Genomic DNA, 24,733 nt, shown 5'->3' on the forward strand with positions numbered 1-24,733 from the left:
CAGGATTTTATTTGGTAACTTTATTGAAGTAATTCCCCTCCCCCAATTTGTAAAATGAAACCAAACTAATGAATAAAAAAGGGGTGGAAAATAAATAGTTTGTACTGGATGTTGATTTGCCTATACGGTTTGTCGAGTCCAAATATCTTTGCAACCAAAAAAACCTCCCAATACCCCCCTCTGTACACCGTCATGCTCTCCCCCAAAGATGTCAATGAACGTTTAGAACAAGGGTTCAATGTCAACCCGTGTGAAATGTCAATTATACACACTAGAAATATCTACCAACATGTTTGGAACACCACTAAGTGTATTCAAATAATTGCTGTACTTCCAAGGGGGTACTTCCAAGGGGGCACATGGAACAAAAAAAAAATGATCAAACAGATTAACAATGTCATCCCTTGTTTCTGTTTAAAAACACTCCTGCAGAAAAACTACTGCATATCAGCAATGGATAGTGATACAATATAACTTCGATGCAAATAAAGAATGGAACTGAATGATGCAATCCCCATCCCCCAAGAAGTCACCATTTCCTATTGAAATGGAGTCGCAAGGGTCCTTGTAGACCACAAGGAAATCAAGTCTGCTGCTAATACAAACATAGCAAATCTCATCTGTGGCCAAGTAAAATACAATTCTTGATTTTTATTAAGCAAGGCGATCCATAGAAAAACAAATGAGTGGGGCTGAGCAGAGGGACCACAGAGGGCATGGAAGAGGAGGAAAACAGGAGTTCCCCTAACCCATTTAAGAGCGCAAAATTGGGATACGTGGGAGGCTTGTTTAGGTGGGTGATAGGTAGGTAATGGGAGATGTTAGAGAATGGGGGGGGGGGGGGGGGGGGGGGGGTGATGATGATGGTCTGTAGAGTGTTAAGGTATCACCAGCAGGCAGGGTGCCAGGGGTAGTCTAGATCAGGTCAGCCACATTCATGGGCATCTCTTCTACTGTGGTGTTGTAGAACGTCTCAATGTCCCGGAGTGTGCGCTTGTCCTCTTCAGTCACCATGTTGATGGCAACACCCTTCCTGCCGAAACGGCCTCCTCGCCCGATCCTGGCACACAACAATTAAAGACCAGATTAATACGAACACTGCCGATCGGAATTTAGAATCAAAACGGTAGCGAAATAAATACGATTTGAATGAACAAACCAGGAGGAACGAGACCAGGACATTATAGAACAAGTCAGAAAAAGTAGGATATTGGTTTGTGGTAAGCTAGTTACATTTCAAAGATGGAGGATGTCAGAAAAGCAGAAAATTCACACCCCAATATGAACCATGTTGATTGCCATAATAAAAACAGTGACATAAGTTATTCGTATGGAGCTTTGTTTTTAATATAACTCAGGGTCCCTCCTACCTGTGAATGTAGTTCTCACGATTGGTTGGCAGGTCATAGTTGATAACCAGAGACACCTGCTGGACATCAATTCCTCGGGCCTGAAAGCAACAACATGATCAGCACCCCTGCACTGACCTCTAGCTGCCATTCATTTATTACCCTGAACCCTGGTGCAGGCTAGCTTGGTTCCATGTGAATCCGCTGGTAAACGTGTAGCACTAGCAACGCCAAAGGTTATGGGTTCGATTCCAGAGATAACATACAAAAAATGTGCCACTTGACTAAAACTTTGGCATTACTGAGAATAGGCTAATTCAATAGATCATAGAGCTCACTTACACATTTAATATCACTGTAAAAGGAAGTCACTTTGAATAAAAGGGTTTGCAAAGTTGATTAACATAATAAGAAAAATGATACTTATTACATTCAACGAATGAAAAGATTCAGGCCACAGTGTGCTCTGCCCAGGTAGTAGGGTGCTGCTTCGTCTCCTGAACTCAACTCACCAGCAGATCTGTGGTGATGAGGACACGGCTGGAGCCAGAGCGGAACTCCCTCATGATTAGGTCCCTCTCCTTCTGGTCCATGTCACCGTGCTGGGGAGGAAGGAAGGTGTCACATTTTACATTTAGTAGACTCTTATGCTGACCCACTTATAGTCAAACAAGACAGTCAGCCTGGATCTGTGAACACCACAAGCACTTCATTTCACATTACGGAAATCAAAAACCAAGAAATGCTGATCTAACCAGATCAACAGTATGTTTTCCCGCACAAATAGAGGTACTAAGAGAAACTTAAGATTCTGCAGATAATGTAAATTAATGCTGCCACCTCAATACAATTAATAACCACTACAGGATCGGTGACAACCCCCACGGGACAGTTGCGCTAACGTGCGCTAATGTGATTTGCATGAGGTTGTAAGTAACAAGAACATTTCCCAGGACATAGAGACATCTGATATGGGCAGAAAGCTTAAATTCTTGTTAACCTAACTACACTGTCCAATTTATGGTAGCTATTACAGTGAAAGAATACCATGCTATTGTTTGAGAGCATAGTTATGAACTTAAATGTATCAATAAACTAATTAGGAAACATTTAAAAAAGCTAGCCTTAGCTTTCCTGACTGAGTATATTGGTTACAGACTTTCCTGAAAAGTTGCATATCGCAGTGGGTATTTGATGCGAATGCAGAACGCCACAGGATGTTTTTGTGCTGGTCAAGGGCAGTCAGGTCTGGAGAGAACCAAGGGCTAGATCTGCTCTTAGTTCTACATTTTTTGAACGGGGCATGCTTATTTAACCTGTTTGGGGTAGGGGGTAGCATTTTCACTTTTGGATAAATAGCATGCCAAACTGAACTGCCTCCTACTCTGTCCCAGATCCTAATATATGCATATTATTATTAGTATTGGATAGAAAACACTCTGACGTTTCTAAAACTGTTTGGATCATGTCTGAGTATAACAGAACTTATTTAGCAGTCCGTCTTTTCAATATGTATTCATGGGGAATCCAGAATTCTAATCGACTTTCCTGCAGTTCCTACCGCTTCCACTGGATGTCACCAGTTTGTAGAAATTGGTTGAGGTTTTTCCTTTGTGTAATGAAGAAGTACCATAGCTCAGAACGAACGTCACTTCATGTGTACCTTTTGATAGAGGCGCGTAAACCAGAAAAGTAGCGTCAGTTTGTTTTGCTCCTGTCTTGAACACAGATCATCCAGTCTTCAATTTGATCGATTATATACATTTAGAAATACCTAAAGTTGTATTACAAAAGTAGTTTGAAATGTTTTGGCAAAGTTTACAGGTAACTTTTGAGATATTTTGGAGCGACGTTCTGTAAGTTGTAAGCGGTGTTTTTCTGGATCAAACGCGCCAAATAAATGGACATTTTGGATATATATATATAGATGGAATTAATCAAACAAAATAACCATTTGTGATGTTAATGGGACATATAGGGGTGCCATCAAAAGAAGCTCATGAAAAGGTAAGGAATGATTTATATTTTATTTCTGCGTTTTGTGTCACGCCTGCAGAGTTGACATATACTACTCTCATTGTTTACTGTTGTGCTATCATCAGATAATAACATCTTATGCTTTCGCCAAAAATACTTTGAAATCTGACATGTAGGCTGGATTCACAACGAGTGTAGCTTTAATTTGCTATCTTGCATGTGTAATTTAATGAAAGTTTGTTATTTATAGAAATGTATTTGAATTTGACGCTCTGCAGTTTCCCTGGCTATTGGCCATGTGGGACGCAAGTGTCCCGCCTACCCCAGAGAGGTTAAGATGGCGAGGAAAGCACTTTTAAAGAGCAACTAGGCATCCTCTACTGACGGGATGAGGTCAATATCCTTCCAGGATACCCGGGCCAGGTCGTTTAGAAAGGCCTGCTCACTGAAGTGTTTTAGGGAGCGTTTGACAGTGATGAGGGGTGGTCATTTTACCACGGACCCATAACGCACGCAGGCAATGATCGCTGAGATCCTGGTTGAAGACAGCAGTGTATTTAGAGGGCAAGATGGTCAGGATGATATCCAAGAGGGTGCCCATGGTTACGGATTTAGGGTTGTACCTGGTAGGTTCCTTGATAATTTGTGTGAGATTGAGGGCATCTAGCTTAGATTGTAGGAGTGTTAAGAATGTCTCAGTTTAGGTCACCTAACAGTACGAACTCTGAAGATAGATGGGGGGGCGATCAATTCACATATGGTGTCCAGGGAACACCTGGGGGCTGAGGGGGGTCTATAATAACAAGTGACAACGGTGAGAGACTTGTTTCCGGAAAGGTGGATTTTTTAAAGTAGACGCTCGAATTGTTTGGGCACAGACCTGGACAGTATGACAGAACTCTGCAGGCCATCTCTGCAGTAGATGTCAACGCCACACCTTTTTGGCAGTTCCATCTTGTCGGAAAATGTTATAGTTAGGGATGGAATACAGTGTCATCTGTATGTGTGCAGCGCACGCATGTCTACGACTATAACCGTTAGCTATGATAAGACTTCTGGTTGACGGAGAAAGGCTTTCCCAAAAACCTTCATTAACTAGAAAAATGTGCAGTTTTGTCACAAAACACAACATGCAACTGGCACGTTGACTGCCGGGTGTCCACCAGAGCTGTTGGCAGAGAATGTAATGTTAATTTCTTTACCATAAGCCGCTCCAATGTAGTTTCAGAGAATTTGGCCATACATCCAACAGGCCTCACAACCAGACCTTGTGTATGGCGTTGTGTGGGAGAGAGGTTTGCTGATGTCAATATTGTGAGAGTGCCCCACGGTGGGGGGGTTATTGTATGGGCAGGCATAAGCAAATTGCATTTTATCAATTGGCAATTTGAACGCACAAAAATACCATGAGATCCTGAGGCACATTATTTTTTTTAAAGGTATCTGTAACCTAATCCATATATCAGGGCCTAATGAATATATTTCAATTGACTGATTTCCTCATATGAATTATAACTCGGTAAAATCTTAAATTGTTGCATGTTGCGTTTATATTTTTGTTAAGTATATAAAGGAGGCACATTTTGGTCAATTTTGCCTGAAACTAACCAACATTGAACACGCAACTCCTGTAATGAAGCAGCTACTAAAATGCCATTTTCAGACATTTGCCCAAATGCAATTAGCTGAAAAAAGTTCTAAACAGCCTACCTAATGTGAGCATTTCCATTCATACGTGACCGAGATTCAAATCTGTTAGAAACTTAAAGGGAATCTAGTAGCAACTACTATAATGGGTTTCTAATATGACTAGGATTGTGCTTTTGGCTTCTGGACAATTAAATAATATTGATATGAAAACCAATAGAACCAGGGTTGCAAACTGGTGAGGGCCCCAAAAGGTGACACTTTTTTTTTTGCACTGAAACAAAAAATATCCCTGCTAGGGGGGATAAAAATAAAATATCAGCTTTAAAATCCTAATTTCTAGTGATTTAGGCTGGATCCCTTCTTGAAATGCAGGTTTTTACCTTAAACAACAAATAATACGATCTACATGATCAGTCTGGGTAAAATAAGTGGTTAATGTGAACCTAATTTACAGCTAAAAAATGTAAAGAAAGAAAAATTATGTAAACGTTTCCAATGTTATTTGTTGCCTAGACTTTACTGCAAATGACACTCTTGAGAAAGTCTTAAAAAAATGACACTAATATTGCAGTTAGCCATGACAGCCTTTATAATAGAATGCCTGTGACCACACACACATCTAAATATTGCACATGGGAAAAAATACTCTGAAAGGAGAAACAGAATTAAACAAACTTATAGTTAGTGGCCACTATAGTAGACATTGATCAAATGCACAAGGCTAAATAACATTCACTGAGTAAAACATTAAATAATCCCCCCCTTACTCACGTGTTACTGTCAAGTTCAACACAACAAAAACAATATCTTTGGCCTACACTGCACATTATTACATTGTTAGTTCTTTAGCTACTTAAAATTTCTCACAGATTGCAAGGGTCCATCCACTAAACAACTAACGTTATAACTTGAACGGCAAGGAGTCATATACCAGTTAATACTATAGCGAATTGGTTGGGTTACTAATGTTAGCTCATCTGATGTTGTAAGCTAGCGTTAGCTGTCTGACTTTATGAGCAAGCTAGATAAATTGGCTAATGTTGCTTAACATTTCTCTGGCTAGCTAACGGAGAAGTCGATGCAGATAGCAAGATACTTAACGCTAGCAATTCTTGTTGCGCCACACTTGCACCCTCATCTCAAACTCTACAAATGCCAGTTGTTTATCGGTTACAGTTTATTAAGTAGGCTTCATCACGTTCCCACCCGTCTCCATCGTCAGGCGTCTCACCCACCTCTTCGTTATCGTTCAGGGGACGGGCTGCTGTAACTGGCAAACTGCCTTTCCACTCTTCCGTTGTCTAGCCATTGCGTGCTGCATTCTCAAAATCAAATCAAATGTATTTATAAAGCCCTTCTCACATCAGCTGATATCTCAAAGTGCTGTACAGAAACCCAGCCAAAAACCCCAAACAGCAAGCAATGCAGGTGTAGAAGCACGGTGGCTAGGAAAAACTCCCTAGAAAGGCCAAAACCTAGGAAGAAACCTAGAGAGGAACCAGGCTCTGAGGGGTGGCCAGTCCTCTTCTGGCTGTGCCGGGTAGAGATTATAACAGAACATGGCCAAGATGTTCAAATGTTCATAGGTGACCAGCAGGGTCAAATAACAATAATCACAGTGGTTGTAGAGCGTGCAACAGGTCAGCACCTCAGGAGTAAATGTCAGTTGGCTTTTCATAGCCTATCATTCTGTTATGTGAACGATTGGCTGAGCCTTGGATACAGCCAGTATTGCTCCAAACACACTCATTCACATATAACCAGCTGTGACCTCTTGGTCAGATCTATATTGAATCACGTAGGTTACTTATTTTGTATTCAAAACTAATTGATAATTCAAAGTTAATTGCACGAGGAAGTATTTATAAAATCTTTGCCATTTACTTTTCTATGGTTGGATTTTTGCAAGGCTACTTTAAAGCAAAATAAGATATCATTATTTGAAGTAAACCATTCAGGTTTTAAACAATTATAGTGCCTCAAGCTCCCAAAGTGGTGGGACACTGAAGGTCAACAGTAGGCAAGCTATAGTCTACGCAGCCGAATGGAAGGTGCGCTTTACAAGTTGTGAAATAAAAAAGGGGCTCCTTTCTAAATTGTGGCCACTAAAGTGAACACGCGATTGTGTTTAGAATTGTTATTTGTTCCGCAATGACTGGGCTTACAAAAGCAGGTTTCACTCCAGTAGCCTACAGGCTTTTTGAGGACCTAGTCTTGACAGATGGTAGGTAGGCTATTCCGCTTCTCAAACTAGGCTCTGAAAGGCTGTGCGTGTGTGATAAATAAAATGCATGCTGACTAACAAAAATACACGGGACAATTGAATTCCACAAAATTAGGCAAATTAACAGACCGATAAGCATGACTGGTCAACTGTATTTTCGGCGGATAACCAATTAGCATCTATCGGTATGACAACACTGTAGGACATGGACAGCGAGCTGGAAGTGCAGGAGCTCTTACCAGGGCAGAGACTGTGAAGTCCCTGGCATGCATCTTCTCAGTCAACCAGTCCACCTTTCGGCGGGTGTTGATGAAGATCACAGCTTGGGTGATGGTCAGGGTCTCATACAGATCACACAAGGTGTCCAGCTTCCACTCCTAACAAAGGAAAGCGGGTTGAATTGAGTCTGAAGACATGGGAAAACTTGACCAAGCCTAAGACCTGGTCAAGAACACCTATTTCAAGCTATCGTGCCAACCCAAATTACACTATCCATGCTATGATATTTTGTTTTGATATTTTCCTTATCCAGCACAGTTCCAGGCTAGTAACCTGGCTAGTGCAGTAAATATTGTCTCAGCTCAGTAGTGTGAAAGGGATATCTACACAAAAGGTTGATATTAGAGTATTAGCAAATGTCTAAATTATGAAGAGGTTTCTTTTAAGTTAAAGCTGTGGAGAGGGACAAAGACGCCAGCCATAGTGGAGAGCAGTCGACTTCCTCTGCCAAAGAACATTGTTCCTCCAACAGCTTGGGAGACGCCATAAAGAGGCCAAGTGAGAGGATTCACATCTGTCCAAAATAAGCCCAATGTGTTTCTATGGGCTTATTTTGGACCTAAGCCTGTCGCCCGCCTTCGGGACAACTCCCATTGTTAGGGTGGAGACATGAGCATCTCTTAGTTATATACAGATCTGGAGACGCAGAGGGAACTTGGGACCCAACAATATTTCCAATGTGCTCAAGAGGATATAGCTAAACTCATCATTAGAATCACTGTAGCAAGCTCTTTCATACAAAATCAACCATCTTCATAATGATAATAATTTTAAGAAAGGAAAGGCCATTTCTAAATGTCTCATTGATAATCATTCCATGTTAACAGGACAGTTACTTTATTGTATTGACCAAATGAGGCTACTTCATTACTTGACTTATTCCGGTTAGTAGAGCAAAGGGCCTCACAAGATTGTAATAACGAGCATATAAAAAGACCAATACATTCATTATACGGGTGCGCACACAAACGCAGTATAACATGCATCCATTACAGCAATACCTCTTTCTCCACGTTGATGTAGAACTGGCGGATACCCTCCAGGGTGAGCTCTTCCTTCTTCACCAAGATACGGATGGGCTCACGCATGAACTTCTTGGTGACCTCCAGCACATCCTGAGGCATAGTGGCAGACAGGAGAACCACCTGGAAAACAGGGTTGAGTAAAGGTTTTAGCTCTATAGAGCAATCACTTGACAAAGGAATACATGGATCATTGAAGATTACTATGGTGTGCTCAGCTGTTCATCTCCCTCTTGCTAGCTCTTTCTCTAGGAGCACTACCAGGGAGGAGGGTTGGGACAAGTACTAGCTAACATTGAGAAAAGCACAGTACATGCTACTTGAAAAAAAAAAAAAAGATTCTATATTCCCAGAGATTATGCTTAATTGACCCTTTGCTATGCCCCGCCCAAGAATGTGGGGAACCAATCGCAACGCTCCAATGGATAGCAACTGCCGTCGAGTCTGACACCTGGGACAAGATCACGTTTAAGTCTCGTGAAAGCCAGCGGCAAAAATAGTTTAGAAAATGTATTGTTTAAATGGCTAAATAATTGAACAGTGTAGTAGAAGTACTTGCTACTGTGATTCCTGAAATGCAGAGCATGTTGGGCAGGTAGGAGCGCTGGGCCAGTAACCCGAAAGGTTGGATCAAATCCCAGAGCTGGTAAAAATCTGTCGTCTTGCCCCCGAGCAAGTCAGTTAACCCATTGTTCCCCGGGCACCGATGACATGGATGTCGATTAAGGCAGCCCCCCTGCACCTCTCTGATTCAGAGGGGTTGGGTTAAATGCGGAAGACATTTCAGTTGAATGCATTCAGTTGTTCAACTGATTAGGTATTCCCCTTTCCCTTTCTCTAATCCAAAATTAAAAACTTGTTACAATATTTGCTAGCTCAGCTGTCTAGACAGTCTCATTAAACACCAAACGTTGCTTATGCTAGCTAGGCACGTAATACAAGTTCTCGAAATGTGTTAGCTAACTAAGTTATGAAAACAACTCCCATCTGCTGTACACATCCGGATACGATGAGAGCACTAGTGAATTCAGAGTATTTCAGTGGCTAGCTACACTGCAAAGCAATTGCAATGACAGTTCACAACATACCCAAGAGTTTCCTGATTAGCATGGGGTAGTCTGTAGGGATGTGCATCTTTCCCTTTCAAGACGATTCGATACGCATCTATACTGAACAAAAATATAAAACGCAACATGTAAAGTGTTAGTCCCATGTTTTAAGCTGAAATAAAATATCCCAGAAATGCTTCATACGCACAAAAATCAATTATCTCAAATTTTGTGAACAAAATTAAAACAGTATGATCATTACACAACTTGTGCTGGGGACAATAAAACAGCACTCTAAAATGTGTAGTTTTGTCACAAGACAATGACACAGATGTCTCAAGTTGAGGGAATGTGCAATTGGCATGCAGACTGCAGGAAGGTCCACCAAAGCGGTTGCCAGAAAATGTAAATGTAAAATTATATATTTTTTTACAATAAGCCGCCTTCACCGTTTTAGAGAATTTGGCTGGCAGTACATCCAACCAGCTTCACAACCGCAGACCACGTGTAACGACGCCAGCCCAGGACTTACACATCCTGCTTCTACACCGGTGGGATCGTCTGAGGGGAGTGCTGAGGAGTATGTGTCTCTGTAATAAAACTTGTTCTGATTGGCTGGGCCTCAGTCCCCATTGGGTGGGCATGCAGCTCCCCTGCCTAGTCATGTGAAATCCAGAGATTAGGGCTTAATGAATTGATTTCCTCATATGAACTGTAATTCAGCAAAAACATTTAATGTAGCCTTTATATTTGTGTTCAGTGTGGATACATGGGATCCAATATGTTTTCACTTTAAAACTACTCTGTTTCATTAGAGCAGGGATCTGGCAGCCCCGGATCAATCTCTTTTTTTTTTTACTCAGTCAGGGTCTGAACTTACTGTTGAGCGTTAGAATAGTAGAATACACAATGTGAAATGTAGTTTTTATTTCATTTGCAAATTAGTCTAATGGGCAGTTATCTAAAATTGTAAACATTGTTGAATTACCAACCGGTGGGCCCCTGTCGAGTTCTATAATCACTCTCACTCAGATACCATCTAAAAAAAAAAAGCATAACATTTTCTCTGCACACTATAGGTCTACAGACCTGCATGCCATTGAAGAGTTAAGATTGTGGCCCCCACCCCATCAAAGTTGCCCATCCCTGGATTAGAGGAATGAATTGATGCACTAACATTTGCTGTAGATCTGACCCCATTTTGACGAGTCAATAGGCTGTTGGTCGACCGAGATGTCTTTAGTCGCCTGTCTGAGTGGACTGATCCATTGTGGAGGCCGTGTGGATGGCACAGTCCATCATTAAGACACATGCTATTGAAAGTGTATATGGTTATATTACATAAAGAACAATGGGGCGCTTTCTCCCTCGTTGGATAGCGGTCGCTGCCCGTGGTTCTGAAACATCAGTGAACTGTTGAATTGGCGCCTTTTCCTAGACCATGTTTCTATGTGCATAACAGCAAAAGTTATTCAGCATATTGGTGTTGAGAACGATACGGAACGATTAGGAGACGAGAAAATAGCTCGCCTTAATTGTCCAAGAAAAGTGAGGAGGAAACCAACTTAATTAGGTCAATAATCAATAGACTAATTTCTAAAATGTGCCTGGCTTTATAAATCATCCATATATATATCTACAGAAATAGGACAGATCCTGCTTCTGTTCCCTGTTTGTTTAACAGCCTGATTCCGTGAGAATCTAGTCTCAGAGCGGCGCACAATGAGGGTTTGGCTGGGGTAGCACGTAAAATAGAACAGCCAATATGGTATCAGAATGTATTTAAGTGTCGTTTACACTGTTCCAAATTGTCAAAAACATATTAGCTGTTGATCTCCTTGTTAATTACTATTATGATCATCATTATAATATGTAATGCCATCATTAGTAGGCTTAGTATAATAGCCTTCATTAACCGTGACTTACTCAGGATTATATAGGCTACGGTTTCATTCAATAATTTGTTCATGTCATCACACAGCATACAAGTCATTCATGATTGGAAACCCAAATCAAGCATTTTAGTTTGATAATCAAATAAAGCAAACCTTGAATAATTATCTTACACTAAAACCCGTCCCATTTCGAAAATTGCATTCAGCAATGAACGCAAATGTTTAGTCTGAGGTAACAAAGGCTTTACCAAAAAATGTTAGACTCCGGTACGCTTAATTTATTTAGTGGTTTACATTGTTCCAAACGGTCAGAAAAATGGTATTGTAAACTAACCGCAACAGTTTCGCAACATTTATTTTCCATTCTATACCGAACAAAAATATAAAACAACTTCAAAGACCACTGAATAGCAGTTCATATAGGGAAATCAGTCACCTGAAATAAAATTCCTTAAGCCCTAATCTATGGATTTCACATGACTGGGCAGGGGGAGCAGCCATGGGTGGGCATAGGCCCCTTGGCAGCCAGGCCCAGCCAATCAGAATAAGTTTGTCCCCACAAAATGGCTTTATTAGACAGAAATACTCAATGACCCGTAGGTGAAGAAGCTGGATGTGGAATTCCTGGGCTGGCGTGGCCACATGAGGTCTGCGGTCGGAAGGACTGCCAAATTCTCTAAAACAACATTGGATGTAGCTTATGGTCGAGAAATGAACATTACATTTTGCTCCTTACCTTTTTCTTGGTCTCCAGTATTTTCCACAATGAGTCAAATTTATTCCACACATCTGAATTCTCCTTTACCTCCTGAGCAACCAGTAAACATTCCCATTGAGTTCATCCGTCATGTCCTCTGCATCCACTTAGCTGTCACGTATGCAGTGTTTGTTATAACCAAGTTATTGATGTGATGATATGCTACAAGTCAGACCCCCATCGGTCATGTGCATGAGACGCATATAAGCGTTACGCAAAGAGAGTAAGGGTTGAGAGAGTATCCCAATTGCACACTCCCTCAACTTGAGACATCTGTGGCATTATGACAAAACTGCACATTTTAAAGTGGCCTTTTGTCCCCAGTAGAAGGTGCACCTGTGTAATGATCATGCTTTTTGATTTACCCCCCCCCCCCCCCCCCCCGATTGATGAGGAATTGAAAAATTGTATGGTTCAAATGGGATGAGGAAAAAGGAATGGCAAATAAGTTTGGCTGCAAAACTGATTGGCAAACATACTGTAAATTGAGAAATAATGTGACTAAACTGAATAAAATAAGAAACTACACTATGAAAAGAAAATGTAATTTATGGTGCTCCAGTATAATTGGGGCAAGAAGGGAAACTCGATCATTCATTGAATCAGATGTCTCATTCATTACATAACCCACTGATATTGCGAATTACTTTAATGATAGTTTGCTAATCTTGCCAATGAAAAAAAGGCATGACGTGCCAGCAAAAAACACTGACTACACATTCAAGTATATCTGACCAAATTAATTAAGACAAGCATTGTAATTTTGAATTCTGTAACGCGAGTGTGGAAGAGGTGACTAAATTGTTGTCTATCAACAATGACAAACCACCGGGGTCTGATAATCTGGATGAAAAATATACTGTGGATAATAGCAGACATTATTGCCACATCTTCAATTTCAGCCTACTAGAAAGTATGGGCACTCAGGCCTGGAGGGAAGCTAAAGTAATGCCGACACCCAAGAATAAGGGTGAGCCCGCTTTACTGGCTCAAAGAGCAGACCAATCAGCCTGTTACCAATACAGTGTAAACTTTGGGGGGAAAAATAGTGTTTGACCAGATACAAAGCTATTTTATTGTAAACAAATTGACTTTCAGCACACTTATAGGGAAGGACATTCAACAAGGACGGCACTTACACAAATGCCTGATTGACTGAGAGAAATGGATGATTACGAGATTGAGGGAGCTGTTTTTTTAGACTTCCGAGTGGTTTTTGACCTTATCGATCAGTCTGCTGCTGGAAAGACTTGTGGTAAGGCTTTACACCCCCTGCGATATGGTGGATAAAGCATTACCTGTCTAACAGAACAGAGGGTGTTATTTAATGGAAGCCTCTCCAACATAATGCAGGTAGAATTAGGAATTCCCCAGGGCAGCTGTCTAGGCCCCTTTTTTCAATCTTTACTAACGACATGCCACTGGCTTTGCGTAAAGCCCGCGTGTATGTATATATATGATAACTCAACACTATACGCATCAGCTACTACAGTGAGCAAAATCACTGCAACACTCAAAGAGCTGCAGTTAGTTTCAGAATGGGAGGCAAGGAATATGTTTGTCCTAAATATTCCAAAAACTAAAAGCTTGGTATTAGGGAGAAATCATTCACTAAACCCCAACTAAATCTTGTCATAAATAATGTGGAAACTGAGCAAGTTGCAGTGACTAAACTGCTAGAGTAGACCTGGATTGTAAACTCATTGTCAAAACATGTTGATACAACAGTAGCTAAGATGGGGAGAAGTCTGTCGATAATAAAAAGCTCCTCTGCCTAATTAACACCATCAACGAGGCAGGTTCTACAGGCCCTAGTTGTCGCACCTAGCCTACTTTTCAGTCGTGTGGTCAGGTGCCACAAAAAGGGACCTCTGAAAATGACAATTGGCTCAAAACAGGGCAGCACAACTGGCCCTAAAATGTACATGGAGAGATAACAATAATATGCATGTAAATCTCATGGCTCAAAGCTGAAGAGACCGACTTACAACCTACTTATTTTGTAAGAAGTGTTTACATGCTGAACGCACCGAGTTGTCCGTTTAAACTACTAGGACACAGCTGACACCCATACAAAACCCACAAGACATAAGAGGTCTCTTCACAATCCCCAAATCAAGAACAGAATATGGAAGGCACACAGTACTACGTAGAGCCATGGATACATGGAACTCTATTCCACATAAGGTAACTGATGCAAGCAGTAGAATCAGATTTAAAAACGACTGATAAGAATACACCTTATGGAACAGCAGGGACTGAAGAGACACATACTTACACATGGATTTTGTGTTTTTATAACTAGGGGGCGCTATTTTAATTTTTGGATGAAAAACGTTCCTGTTTTAAACAAGATATTTTGTCACGAAAAGATGCTCGACTATGCATATAATTGACAGCTTTGGAAAGAAAACCCTGACATTTCCAAAACTGCAAAGATAGTCTGTGAGTGCCACAGAACTGATGTTACAGAAAAAAATCCAATCAGGAAGTGCCGCATTTTTTGAAACCGGCTCATGGCAATGACTCCTTATATGGCTGTGGAGGAGCTAGGAGTCAACTTACGTATTCCCCAAGGTGTCTGCGTAATCTCCAGCTGCAGTATTTTCCCGTTTGCCTCTGATGAGAAACCCACTGCCACGAATTATTTATCATCGAATAGATATGTGAAAAACACCTTGAGGATTGATTCTAAACAACGTTTGCCATGTTTCTGTCGATATTATGGAGCTAATTTGGAAAAAGGTTTGGCATTGTAAGTGACTGCATTTTCCGACTGTCTTTTTCTTAGCCAAACGTGATGAACAAAACGGAGCTATTTCGTCTACACAAATAATCTTTTTGGAAAAAATGAACATTTGCTATCTAACTAAGAGTCTCGTCATTGAAAACATCTGATGTTCTTCAAAGGTAAATAATTTTTATTTGAATGCTTTTCTTGTTTTTGTGAAAATGTTGCCTGCTGAATGCTAGGCTTAATTCTATGCTAGGCTATCAATACTCTTACACAAATGCTTGTGTAGCTTTGGTTGAAAAGCATATTTTGAAAATCTGAGATGACAGTGTTGTTAACAAAAGGCTAAGCTTGTGTTTCAATATATTTATTTCATTTGCGTTTTTCATGAATAGGAAACGTTGCGTTATGGTAATGAGCTTGAGGCTATGATTACACTCCTGATACGGGTTTTGGAGTCGCAAGAAGTTAAATAGCTACAAATATTAAAATGTATTGAAAAACAGATATATTAACGTTATTGAAAAACCATCCCGTGGCCATTTCCAAATACCCCGGTACATACAGTATACCGCCCAAACCTAGTGGTAAGCCTAGCTAACTCTGGAAAGGGGTTTAATCTTTGAAACAGAAATTTGTTGTGCTTTTAATAACCATTTTGCTTCAGCTGGCCACATGCTTGAAAGAAGTCTCTGAAAATTAATCTCATTCCACTGGAAGGAGTCCTTTAGGCACCTCAGAACAGATTGTAGAGAATGATGCTATAACAGACTCAAATACCTTATTTGAATTTCAACCATTTGATGTCTCCAATGTAGCAAGTGCCTTGCTAAAGATCTGGGGCTGATTCACTTGACCTCTTCTTACTACAGCTATCTGCCCCACTGTTGAACCTTTAAAACTTCTTAGAGCTAGGGTCTATTTTCATGACTGACGTGCCCAAAGTAAACTGCCTGTTTGTTGCTCAGGCCCAGAAGCCAGGATATGCATTTAACTGGTAGCATTGGATAGAAAACACATTTTTGAAGTTTCTAGAAATGTTAAGATAATGACTGAGACTATAACACAATTCATATGGCAGGCAAATGTCCCCCAAAAAACCAACCTGATTTTGTTTTTTTAGCTCCCAGGCTCTTAATGGAAAGCTTTGGGTTCTATGTAATTCCAGCTCCCAGATTGCAATTCATATGGCTTCCACTAGATGTCAGTCTGTTCATTGTTTCAGGCTTGTCTCTGCAAAAACAAGCAAGAATTTTGAGATTTTGTACAGACTCCCAGTTCAAAATATGTCTGTTGGCGCGCGGTGAAAGAAGACACGGACTTACTAATTTTACTTTTCAATTGAACATACTTATTTTCGTATGAAATATAATAGTTGATTTAAATTTTAGGATACCTGAGGATTATATAGAAACGTAGTTTGACTTGTTTGAACAAAGTTTATAGCGGTAGCTTTTTGGACTTCTTTGTCTGCATGTTGAACGAGTCGATTACTGAAATCGATGGAGCCAACTAAACTGACTTCTTGGGATATAAAGAAGGATTTTATCTAACAAAACGACCATTCATGTTGTAGCTGGGACCCTTGGGATTGCAAACAGAGGAAGATTTTCAAAAGTAAGTGATTAATTTAAATCGCTATTTGTGATTTTTATATAGCCTGTGCTGGTTGAAAAATATGTGGGGCGCAGTCCTCAAACAATCGCATGGTATGCTTTCGCTGTAAAGCCTATTGTAAATCTGTCAACTCTGTTAGATTAAGAATTTAAGCTTTAAATGATACTTGTATGTTTAATATGATTATTTATTTGAATTGCGCGCCCTCCAATTTCACCAGATGTTGTCGACTGGTGTCCCGCTGACGGGATGCCTATCCCTAAGAAGTTGAACCTGTATTTTTAACTTGACAATTGCTACCGGTGTTATCCCTAAGAATTGGGAAGTTGCACGTCCTCCCCCTACATAAAGGGAGGGATCTTTCTGACTTCGATAATTACCACCCAATCTCCAAGTTAAAGCATGTTGCCTAGCCAAGGTATTAGAATCCTTGACAAACTCCCAGCTATGGTTTTCAACTTCTCACTAATATAAATATGCACCAGTTTGATTCTTGATATGGACATCATACGGTTTCAGCTACTATTCTTGTTTTAGACGTGCCACTCATTTAAAAACGGTCTGAAACGGGCATGGACAAGGAGTCTTGCAAATGGCTGAAGAGCCATCTGACTGACAGGACACAATGTATGCCTTCTGATGCTGTCTAGTTTCCTGGATATTACGAAAGGTGTACTGCAGAAGTTGGTATTGGGACATGTTCTCTTTACTGTTTATATAAATAATATTGGTCTATCTATTAAATCCTGTAATATTCATCTGTATGCAATATGTGTTTGTATGCTATTGCTCTGACTTAACCAAGCTATGTTAGAGCTGCAATCTGATTTTGTTGCATTACAGAAAGCCCTGGATTTAAAACTTGTAGTTAATGCAGGCAAAACTAAATACATGTTCTCTAACTCACTGAAAAATGTCTCAGATGGGCAAGTCTTTCATTGGATAGCTCTCATTGAGCGGGTTCCTGCCTATAAATATCTGTCCGTTTGGATTGATAAAGATCTAACGAACAAAATATACTGATGACCTAGTTAAAAAGCTAAGATTTAAAGAGGGCTTTAAAAAAGAATAGATCTTGCCTCTCCATTAACAGCAGGAAGCAGATTGTGCAGTCAACTTTCCTGACTATGGTGACACCATTTACCAGAATGCAGCAGCCACTACTCTCAAACCATTGGATGCAGTCTACCATAGCGCCCTATGGTTAATTACAGGTGACAGTTGTAATATTCATCACTGCATCCGAAGGTCAGCTGGACCTCACTAAAGTTCTGTAGACCACTTCATTACTCCCACAAGCTTCCAACATAACTCACTTCACTGTTGAAATACAAAAATATGAGCTACCACACTCATTCACAGGGTTAGTTAACTCTAGTTCCCACTTGTCTCCACAAAATTAGGTAAATGCGTATTTAGTTTTAACGCGCCACAGTTATGGAATACCTTACAAAACAAATTACACCTGGATTCCCTGGTGCCGATGGGGTAGTTTAAAACTGTTTAATGAAGTGTGCAATTATTTCAATTGACGATTCTAACTTGTAATAATAACCTGATGTAATGTATTTATAGCTGTCTTGTAGTTTATATTTTTGTTGCAAATGAGACATGACAATGGTCTCAATTGGGCTACATTGAATAAATAAAAGTAAATAAAATTGCAAAGGCTTCAGGTAGAGCATAACTTCCTAACGTACTGTTAGACACAATCTGTCTTCATACCTGTGTGCTAGTGCCAAGCTTCTGGAAAATCTCGTAGATCTGGTCTTTGAAACCCCGGCTCAACATTTCATCAGCTTCGTCAAGGACAAACATCTTGATGTACTTAGCAGCTGAGGGGGGAAGATGAGCACTTGGTTTAGACAAAACTTGAACACAAAATGAAATGTCAATACTCTTCAGTAAACAAAAACATACAGCTGTAAACAATGTTGAGAAAAGTTTGACAAACGGTTGTTATCTGAACAAATCTGGTAACAAAAAGACGGACATCACTCACAGAGGAACTTGCGGTTCAACATGTCGAACACGCGGCCTGGTGTTCCAACCACTATGTTGGGAGCCTCAGCCTGGAGCTTTGTCACCTCGTTGCGGACGTTGGTTCCGCCAATACAGGCATGGCACGAAGCTCCCATGTAGTCGCCGAGGGCCAGGATCACCTTCTGGATCTGTTGAAGAGGGGGAAGTCAATCAAACGCAAAGCCAGCAGTTGTCACAAAGTACTTTTACAGTAACACAGCCTAGACTAGGGAGCAAGCAGAAGCACAGTGGCCAAGGAAAGCTTCCTTTGGCACATATTTGTTTACATGTCCATGGTCTCTTAGCAGGGCAAACCCATTTTGGTGATTTTTGGTATATCATTCAAATCAAGCATGTTTTTGGACTCATTCAGCAGTTATTACCTGATTAAGAACAATACAAAATGTTGAAAGTTCAATTTATATTTATAAAACTAACGTTGAAAATGATGCTGTCGCTGCTTCCTGATAAAACATTTCGATAAAATAGCCCAATGTCAAATCACAGCTTGAACGTGTCCAAATCAATAACCAATACGCAGAAACAGTTTGTGATATTTGTGTTTATTATGGATCCCCTGAATGAGTCCAAAAACATGCGGTGGATGATTTTGATGACATCAGAAATCCACAAATTGGGTTTGCCCTACCTACTAAGAGACCATGGACATGTAAACAAATATGTACCAATGGAAGCTTTCCTTGGCGACTGTGCTTCCGCTTGCTCCCTAGTCTATGGCTGTGTTACTGTAAAAGTACTTTGTGACAACCGCAAAATTACGGGGATCCATAATAAATACAAATATATCAAACTGTTTCCGCATATTAAGGCAGATGTGAAATATAAATATATATATTTATATTTCACAACACATTAAGTGTGCCCCCTCAGGCCACAACTCTACTACCACACAAAATCCATATGAACATGTGTATAGAGCATATGTTGTCATGCGTATGAATCTTCACAGTCCCCACTGTTCAATAAGGTGTGAAAAACTAAATGTACTATCTACACATACAGTGGGGAGAACAAGTATTTGATAACCTGCAAAATCGGCAGTGTTTCCTACTTACAAAGCATGTAGAGGTCTGTCATTTTTATCATAGGTACACTTCAACTGTGAGAGACGGAATCAAAAACAAAAATCCAGAAAATCACATTGTATGATTTTTAAGTAATTAATTTGCATTTTATTGCATGACATAAGTATTTGATACGTCAGAAAAGCAGAACTTAATATTTGGTACAGAAACCTTTTTTTGCAATTACAGAGATCATATGTTTCCTGTAGTTCTTGAACAGGTTTGCACACACTGCAGCAAGGATTTTGGCCAACTCCTCCATACAGACCTTCTCTAGATCCTTCAGGTTTCGGGGCTTTCGCTGGGCAACACGGACTTTCAGCTCCCTCCAAAGATACTCTATTGGGTTCAGGTCTGGAGACTGGCTAGGCCACTCGAGATGCTTGAGATGCTTCTTACGGAGTCACCCCTTAGTTGCCCTGGCTGTGTGTTTCGGGTCGTTGTCATGCTGGAAGACTCAGCCACGTCCCATCTTCAATGCTCTTACTGAGGGAAGGAGGTTGTTGGCCAAGATCTCGCGATACATGGCCCCATCCATCCTCCCCTCAATACGGTGCAGTCGTCCTGTCCCCTTTGCGGCAAAGCATCCCCAAAGAATGATGTTTCCACCTCCATGCTTCACGGTTGGGATGGTGTTCTTGGGGTTGTACTCATCCTCCTTCTACATCCAAACACGGCGAGTGGAGTTTAGACCAAAAATATATATTTTTGTCTCATCAGACCACATGACCTTCTCCCATTCCTCCTCTAGACCATCCAGATGGTCCCGTCCCTGACGAGCTCTCATTGGCTATTGCTGATGACCATTCTCAAAACGTGTCCTTGCACATCTCACACTAAAAGAGCATTGCAAATTGTGCCAATAAAAATCAAACATGTTTGGAAATATCGGGATGTCTGGGACTGCTCAAAGACTCGATCGGTAGCCCTCAGATTGTGTCTGACCTGTTCACATTAAACGAGCGTCGGTGACAGCTGCACCCCCCAAGTAGGCAACGACATGGGGATTTTGTTTCTCCAATATAAAGAACTTCTGGGACAGCTAAATCGTGGCCAAAATCGTGTAATGTACGCCCGGCTTAAGCGATAATTTTTCTGTCACATCTGTGTATTGGTGTGTGGCCAGTGACTTTTATAGAGAGAATGTCCTTAATTGTTTGTGTCTTATGAGAGTTTGAAAATGAACTCAGTTCCAAGTCCTGCACACCCCATTGGTTTTGTACAGTTGATTATGCGAAGTTAATGATCTGTTTTAAGCAATTGATCTTATGTCACCAATTGATCTTATGTCATTGTGATGACTAAAGTTTCATACCATCACCACCAATCTGAGCAAAAAAAGGATGTGGATTTCCACTACATTTTATGGGGTGAAAATACAAGCTTGTGTAAGGCAGTAAAATCTGTCCACATTAAGGAAATTAGCACAATAGAAAGTAATTAAAATGTCAATTTCAGATGTTACGTTGCCCACTCTATTGATCACAAATTTAACCATTCAGAGAGTTTAAAAGGACACTTCAAGATTTTTCAGAGTATTCTTTCTTCATACTGGATGCAGACGTACAAATGGTATCCATGAGTTCATCCGACTCTGGGAAGTAGATAAAGCGCCTCACTGCCAAAATCCCAAAGTATCCCTTTGAAAATGCTCTCAAACAATTTAACCAGGCGCTCTAGAGTCTCCATAGTGTTAGTGCAGTAGGCTGAACATTTGACTTCCCTACTTCCCGTAGTCAGATTTTAAGTACTTCCACGTTCAAGATAATTTTAGCATACATGTTCATTAGTTTGCTAGTCATCATCGGACAAGCAACAGTACTTTTGTAACTCATGAGTTTGAGCCCTTAACATGTTGCTCACTGCACAGGCAGGCAGTTGGGAAGAATCTCTCTCATCCTGACAGACACAAGACTCAGTCCCACTCAAACACACCGCCTTGCCCAGTGACAGGGGTGGCACATTACAGCATCAAGCTACAGGGTTTGATTCACACTATAGAGCAGAGTGAAGCCAAGCTGTACTGTGCTGGCTATTCATCCACCATAGATTGCTAGAAGACTGCTGGAAAGGCCCACGTGATATCAAAAATATCAGATCCAGCATGGTACGTTTGAGTTGGCACGACAGTGTGTAAAGGGTACAGAAGTTGCATTTAATGTGGACAGTTTTTAGGGCAATTTAAGTGTGTGTGTAACCTGCCTGCTGAGCCAGCTCTCGGGTGGGGGCGAGGACCAGGGCCTGTGTGCCCTTCAGCTCGATATCAATCTGCTGGAGGATGGAGATGGCAAACGTGGCGGTCTTCCCTGTGCCGGACTGGGCCTGTGCAATGACATCATAACCTGGTGGGGAATGAAGGGTGGTATTCATTAGTGGACACCATAACAAAACACTAATAGCAAGTGTTTCTTATTGGACAAATTCAGACTGGTCCTTCCCAGTTTCATCCCAGTTGGTTCCTAGTGAATATGACCATGGATAAGTTTAATAGGCATTTGGTTCACTGTTTAGACTCATGATTGAGAAAGTCTCCAAACCTGACATGTAGGATATGATGGAATAAATAAAAGCCAGTGTACTATGATCAAGGAAACCTAATGTCCCACATAGGAATGAAGAGGATTAATTAAGTACAGAAGCAACTTCCGTCAGCGACAACTTAGGCTAGATATTGACAGAAAAAGACCACAAAAATCAACACTATTGATATTGAAGTTATACCCATCTTCATAAGTTGATGGAAATGAACAAACATGCAGAGGTCTCCCACACACAATATCCTGTGTGTGGGAGTTGATTTTAGGAAACTTGAACTTACCCTTGATACAAGGGAGTATGGCCCGCTGCTGAATGGCAGATGGTTTCTCAAAACCATAGGCATAGATTCCTCTCAGGAGAGTCTCACGCAGGGCCATCTCATCAAAGCTGTCCACAATCTCATTCCAGTTACTCTGTGGAGAGAGAAAAATACCAGACCACGGTTAGTGTATATAGTAACCAGATACTGTAGTCCTTACACAGACTCCCAGTATTGTTTAACTACCAGAGGAGAGATGGAAAACCAAGCAAGACCCTGATTGTGGGCGTAAGATGTACGCATCTTCACCTCCACCCCATTGGACTACATGCCTTTCAACTATTCAACAATTTAACTGGTCCTTCATCCAACTTTTGACAAACTTGCCTGACACAAACAAAACATTTAACTTTACCTCAATGATGCCATCTGGCTCCATGCCCTCAGGGCCATTGTCTCTGTTGGAGAGGTCTCTGGAGGAAAACGTCCACATGTCAATACTAGATGATGCATGTGTTTCATAACACATTAGCAAATTCTAATGATATCACGAACAAAAACATTTCTAACCAAAAATGTATCAGGGGTCTAATGCCAGAGTTTGTGATTGTAATGGGATGACATGCCTGAATTCATCTAGAAGGGGTTTGATGCCAGAGAGAGTGATTGTAATGGGCATGACATGAAGTGCCAATGACTGCATCGAGCCCCCCCCCCCCCCCCCCATATGTATAATAAACTCGCATAAGATGGTGGTGCTGGCGACCATCGATGCAGAAGTTGGGGCACACACACACAACCAAGTTTGTGACGCCACTCAATTTAAAAATATATATATATTTCATTAAGTCTTCCCAGTGCAGACGACTCGGAACACGCCCATGCAGTAACTTGCACTCAGAGATTTTGAATAATGGTGGACAACACATTGGTGGGGGTTCTCTGGCTGGTTAGTCCCGAGTGGAACTGTAAATGATTACACTACTAACCTTGGCTAACAAGCAAAACGACACATTCAACAGGGACAGCTAACCATACTAACTGGAAGGAGCAGTCACTCAACCGGATGGCCCATCTGATAGAAAATCCTTCACTGTTGCAATAAAGAAAAAAAATACAAATAACGCACCGCCACCAGGCCGAGCGACCCTTTACCCGAAAAGCATGTGGTCATAGCGCACAAGGTTAGCGGAAAGGGTTGCTCCACCAAAACAACAAGCGCCTACGCATAATATTCCGCATAAGAACTGTTGCTAGCGATGCTACACCAAAACAACAAGCGCCTACGCATAATATTCCGGATAAGAACTGTAGCTAACGAGACACCAGCTACCGGGAGTTCGTAGTTAACGTCTGTTCGCTCAACGTGACCTGGGCACCATGGCGGGGCTCGCTGGTGAGACAGGCCACCATTTTCCCGCAACCCCTGTCTGGTGTTCGCCTGCCAAATAACTAGTTAGCCATCTTAGCCGATGTTAGCAGCTCGCCTTCACCCAGCATTACTCAAGTAACGTTCGTGGACTGGCCAGCAAATCAGTGTTTACAATAACACAAGGCACAATAACGTGGAACATGTACTACGGGCTTGCAGTTAGACCTGGCCAGCTAGCTAGTGGCTCCAATACGGCCACCACTAGCTAGTTTACAGTTGCTAACGTTAGTTAGCACTAAAGCGACAGCACAAGGAAAACATTCATGTTTCATTTTATAAAGGAATTGCGTGGCTGACCGCGTTATTTCATATAGCCATATGTGTAACTGGTTATAATAAAACAATGGAACAATTTGCAGGTTTCTTTACCTCTCTTCATAATCTGCCGACATTATCACAAAGGGCGAATACGCCGCGAAAAAGTGTTATATACCACAACGTGGTCTGGGAAGCTCAGGTTGTGATTGCTGAAGGGGACTATCATTCACGCCAGAATCATATTGTTAAACCCATTGTGACATGTTATTGGCTATCTAAGAAGTCACTGAACGTATGGTCGCCGCCTTTATTTGACCATAATAGGAGCGAGAAGGAGGACTCGACATTTGGTTCCTCCCCAGCAACAACACCATTGGAAGCAGAGACCCAAATAAATGAATAATTCTAGGATTAGAACAAGCATAACGAACAAATGCCTTCATTGGATTTGTAGATTATGAGACATAATACAACACACTATTTGAACTCCACTAGCCATTACCTTATAACAAGATAGACAATTAGAAACCATGTTTCATAAAATGTATGCAAATAAATCCGGGAACGAAAATAAATTCATTTCTGC

The 24,733-nt window shown here is 41.0% G+C and overlaps 1 protein-coding gene across 2 annotated transcripts; it reads right to left on the bottom strand.

Moving 5' to 3' along the window:
- LOC109866892 (eukaryotic initiation factor 4A-II) lies at positions 1 to 24,381 on the bottom strand. Of its 2 annotated transcripts, none has more exons than XM_020455778.2 (11): positions 24,259 to 24,381; positions 22,873 to 22,930; positions 22,479 to 22,611; positions 21,863 to 22,002; positions 18,556 to 18,724; positions 18,279 to 18,388; positions 8,481 to 8,624; positions 7,440 to 7,577; positions 1,862 to 1,951; positions 1,371 to 1,450; positions 1 to 1,060 (listed from the first exon to the last, which is right to left on the bottom strand). In XM_020455778.2, the coding sequence occupies exons 1-11, from the start codon at positions 24,279 to 24,281 to the stop codon at positions 916 to 918; spliced, it is 1,230 nt and encodes a 409-aa protein (XP_020311367.1). In that variant the 5' UTR covers positions 24,282 to 24,381; the 3' UTR covers positions 1 to 915. The 2 variants fall into 2 exon arrangements, with proteins under 2 accessions (XP_020311367.1, XP_031657350.1); XM_031801490.1 differs by lacking the exon at positions 24,259 to 24,381 and adding an exon at positions 23,447 to 23,830.
- Between the last annotated feature and the right edge of the window lie 352 nt (positions 24,382 to 24,733).

This window comes from Oncorhynchus kisutch, linkage group LG22, assembly GCF_002021735.2.
Source record: "Oncorhynchus kisutch isolate 150728-3 linkage group LG22, Okis_V2, whole genome shotgun sequence".
NCBI classification, from domain to species: Eukaryota; Metazoa; Chordata; class Actinopteri; order Salmoniformes; family Salmonidae; genus Oncorhynchus; species Oncorhynchus kisutch.

What these genes read in the sequence shown, in the direction of transcription:
- LOC109866892 (XM_020455778.2), bottom strand. Translation starts at nt 24,281, where the DNA reads ATGTCGGCAGATTATGAAGAGAG. An exon ending in TCGGCAGATTATGAAGAGAG is followed by an intron (nt 22,931 to 24,258) that starts GTAAAGAAACCT and finishes GTTTTCCTCCAG; the next exon opens with AGACCTCTCCAACAGAGACA. An exon ending in ACTTCACAGTCTCTGCCCTG is followed by an intron (nt 1,952 to 7,439) that starts GTAAGAGCTCCT and finishes CTTCCTCCCCAG; the next exon opens with CACGGTGACATGGACCAGAA.